The sequence below is a fragment of the Octopus bimaculoides genome, chromosome 28, assembly GCF_001194135.2.
Source record: "Octopus bimaculoides isolate UCB-OBI-ISO-001 chromosome 28, ASM119413v2, whole genome shotgun sequence".
Classification (NCBI taxonomy): Eukaryota; Metazoa; Mollusca; class Cephalopoda; order Octopoda; family Octopodidae; genus Octopus; species Octopus bimaculoides.
Window position 1 is genome coordinate 1,667,637 of NC_069008.1, and position 3,849 is coordinate 1,671,485.

At 38.1% G+C, this 3,849-nt stretch overlaps 2 protein-coding genes across 2 annotated transcripts in view; one reads left to right on the forward strand and one right to left on the reverse strand.

Annotated features, from left to right (window-relative positions):
• LOC128251088 (zinc finger protein 239-like) overlaps positions 1 to 3,192 on the forward strand; it is a 4,824-nt gene extending 1,632 nt beyond the window's left edge. The window contains exon 2 of the mRNA XM_052977460.1: positions 1,091 to 3,192. Within this exon, the coding sequence (XP_052833420.1) occupies positions 1,468 to 2,400 (933 nt within the window). The 5' untranslated portion in view covers positions 1,091 to 1,467 and the 3' untranslated portion in view covers positions 2,401 to 3,192. The remainder of the gene's footprint in view (positions 1 to 1,090) is intronic.
• LOC106870586 (acyl-protein thioesterase 1) overlaps positions 1 to 3,849 on the reverse strand; it is a 304,640-nt gene that overhangs the window by 204,263 nt on the left and 96,528 nt on the right. The gene's annotated exons all lie outside the window — the stretch shown is intronic.

A 3,849-nucleotide genomic window follows, 5' to 3' on the forward strand; every position in this document is an offset into this window, starting at 1 on the left:
ATATATATATAGGTAAAGTAAATGTTAGAGGCAATACTTGACAATTGTAAGCACCTGTGTATGCCCGCTCGTGGTTGAGGTGAAAGAATAAATTGTAAATGCAAAAAATAAAAACAAAAACACAAAGGATTCTGCGATACACGTGTTTCAAGCTTTATATCAGTGTATAATTGACAATACAAAGCTATCTTCAGCCGCAAAAGTATTTCTCTCATACACTGAAAAGAAAGAAGTATGGCAGTATTACAAAAGATTACTAAATGTGTAGAATGTATGAGAGAAAGAGGGCATTTCCAGTGTGGATGCAACAGGGGTTAACCCTTTAGTGTTTGCATTATTCTGCCAAAATTAATGCTTTTTCATCGACATTGTTTTGGTCTAATCCTGCATTATCTTGTAGCTATGAGATTTTGATGAGGTAGCTGTTAATTTTTAAAACGATATTGTAGGGTTGGTGTGAGAGACCAGATTTAGCCAGTTTGAACATAGAATAGGCAGAATACTTTTGGCCGGTTTAAATGCTAAAGGGTTAAGGTATCTTAGTGGGGCAGCAGTGAAATTGATGAAACAATTAAGGATACGAAAACAAGGAAATCCCTTAATCTATGAAGAATGACTGCTGAGTTGCTTGAAATATCTGGTGGATTAGGATACAGCCTAGTTACCTGTAGAGTTAATCAGGTTGCGGAGGAAAGTGTCATGACTCAACATTTGGGAGAGCAGCATTATAGTTAATTGTTACAAGGGTAACATTGTTGGATCACCCATACTGGTGACATGTAAAAGGCACCCTTGTCAGTGACACACAAAGGGTACCCTTACTGGTGACACATGAAAGACACCCAGTACACTGTAAAGTGGTTGGTGTTTGGAAGGGCATCCAGCTGTAGATATCAGGTCAAAACAGACAATGGAATTTGGTGCAGCCCTTTGCTTTGCCAGTTCCTGTCATGCCAGCAGGAAAAACAGGCATTAAATGATGATGATGACAATGATCTACAGTTTATTTGTAAGATGTAATATAGTTGGCTCTCCACTATTTCAATATTTTCTATGTCTTATACTGTCTTTTTCTCTTTTCTTATTTCAGATTATCAAATGACGTTTGTGATTGATTAATGGATAGTTTCATCAGATACATTATGTCATCAATGTTTATCATCTTTTGAAGACAAAAACAAAATGTTTTACAAAATTAATACAGTCCTGTCTGTATAATTATCTGCTGAATTACAGCGAAATATTTCTTCTGAGTGGTGATTAATTAGCAACATATTTTTCTCGGAATATTTAAATGGTAAACTAAACTTGGACAAATTTAAAAAAGGAGTTTTCAACCCCTTCAAATATCTATGAATATCAGACTTGATGGAAATATAATAACAGAAGTATCTGTTATTAATAATATATATATATCTGAGAAGGGAAAAATGAACATACGTACATTTTAGTGAGAGAAGAAAAATTATGGAAAATACATTATGTGAGAAGAAAGACGACTTTAAAACACTGTCTACAACTATTGGTTTTCCTGATGATATAAAGAAAGAGAAAAAGAAAACACCTTATTGGTGTGACACCTGTGGTAAATTGTTTGCTGATAAATGGCTTCTCACTAATCACAAACGGGTTCATACAGGAGACAAACCATATCACTGTGATATCTGTGGTAAATCATTCTCTCAAAAGAGTAATTTAACTATTCACGTACGCATTCATACAGGAGAGGAACCATATCAGTGTGATATATGCGACAAATCTTTCTCTGAGAAAGGGGGCCTCACTATTCACAAACGCATTCACACGGGAGAGAAACCACATCACTGTGATATCTGTGGTAAGTCGTTCTCTCAAAGGAGTAATTTAACTGTTCATATGCGCATTCATACTGGAGAGAAGCCATTCCACTGTGATATTTGTGGTAAACCTTTTTCTGGAAGTGGTGACTTGACTAAACATAAACGCACTCATACAGGAGAGAAACCATATCGTTGTGATATCTGTGATAAATCTTTTTCTGGAAGCACTGACTTAACAAAACACAAACGCATTCATACAGGAGAGAAGCCGTATCACTGTGATGTCTGTTGTAAGTCCTTCTGTCAACTTAGTGAATTATCTAGTCACAAACGTATTCATACAGGAGAGAAACCATATCACTGTGATATTTGTGGTAAATCTTTCTCTCACTCAAAAACCTTAACTACTCACAAATATATTCATACTGGAGAGAGACCCTATCACTGTAAAATCTGTGGTAAATCATTCTGTCAGTCAGGTCAGTTCGCTATGCACAAACGTATTCATACAGGAGAGAGACCATTTCATTGTGGCATCTGTGCTAAATCCTTCACTGAAGAAGTTCACTTAACTACACACGCATGTGTTAGTACAGAGTAATGACTATGTCATTGTCAAAATTCATCATCATCGTTTACTGTCTGCCTTCCATGCTGGCATGGGTTGGACGGTTTGACAGGAGCTGACCAGGCAGAAGACTGCACCAAACTTCTGTGTCTATTTTGGCAGGGTTTTTACAGCTGGATACCCTTTCTAACACCAACCATCCAACAGAGTAGACTGAATGCTTTTACATGGTATAAGCATAGACAAGGTCAGTTTTGGTATGGTTTTTACAGCTGGATGCCAACCACCTTACAGTGTGGACTGGATGCTTTTTGTGTGGCACCAACACTGACAGGGTCACCAAGTAACTTGCAAGACAAAGATCCTTTGGGAGAGTGGGGTGTTGATCTTGTCAGATGATGAGGGTTAGAGCGTGGCAGAGAGGCAGAAACAGGTGTCTTTGTGTAGAGGACAGAAACAGGTGTGCTGCTGTAAAGGAGGTACATGGCTATCCAGCCTGAGGGAAAAGAAAGCAGGAGAGTCTAAGTTGTCATAAATGTTGCGTGGCAAATGTACTGTTTAACCCGTTTGATGCCAACCCCACTGAGACCACCCCTCATTCTATGATACAAACTTCTTAGTTGAAGGGGTCTTATTCTTGCCAGATGCACAGTGACTTTACTGGTGCTGATGTCATGAATAAAGCACCCAGCTGAAGAAACAAAACCAAAGCAGACATTGGCGTTCAAAGCAGTCACTGGACCTGTTGGATCCTGTCAAATTGCCCAACCATAACCACTATTTTATCTACATTGGTGAGATTACTGTAATATTTCTAATAAAATTATTATTTGAATATAATTCTTCTTTTCTTTTATTCTTTTACTTGTTTCAGTCATTTGACTGCGGCCATGCTGGAGCACCGCCTTTAGTCAAGCAAATCGACCCCAGAGCTTATTCTTTGTAAGCCTAGTACTTATTCTATTGGTCACTTTTGCCGAACCACTAAGTTATGGGTACATAAACACACCAGCATCGGTTGTCAAGCAATGTTGAGGGGACAAGCACACACACAAACATATATGATGGGCTTCTTCCAGTTTCCACCTACCAAATCCACTCACAAGGCTTTGGTCGGCTCGAGGTTATAGTAGAAGACACTTGCCCAAGGTGCCATGCAGTGGGACTGAACCCAGGACCATGTGGTTGGTAAGCAAGCTACTTACCACACAGCCACTCCTGCGCCTATTTCGTGTAAAATATTTTCTGAAGAGAGAAGAGATGCTATTGATATCATTGGCATCGTGACTACAGGGTGTCCACAAAGTCTGGGTACATGGGAATTAACACATACTTTAAGAAATCATTATTTCTTATATCTAATTCTTTATGTTATGATTTTATTTACTCCATGTACCCACATGGGGATTAACACATACTTTAAGAAATCATTATTTCTTATATCTAATTCTTTATGTTATGATTTTATTTACTCCATGTACC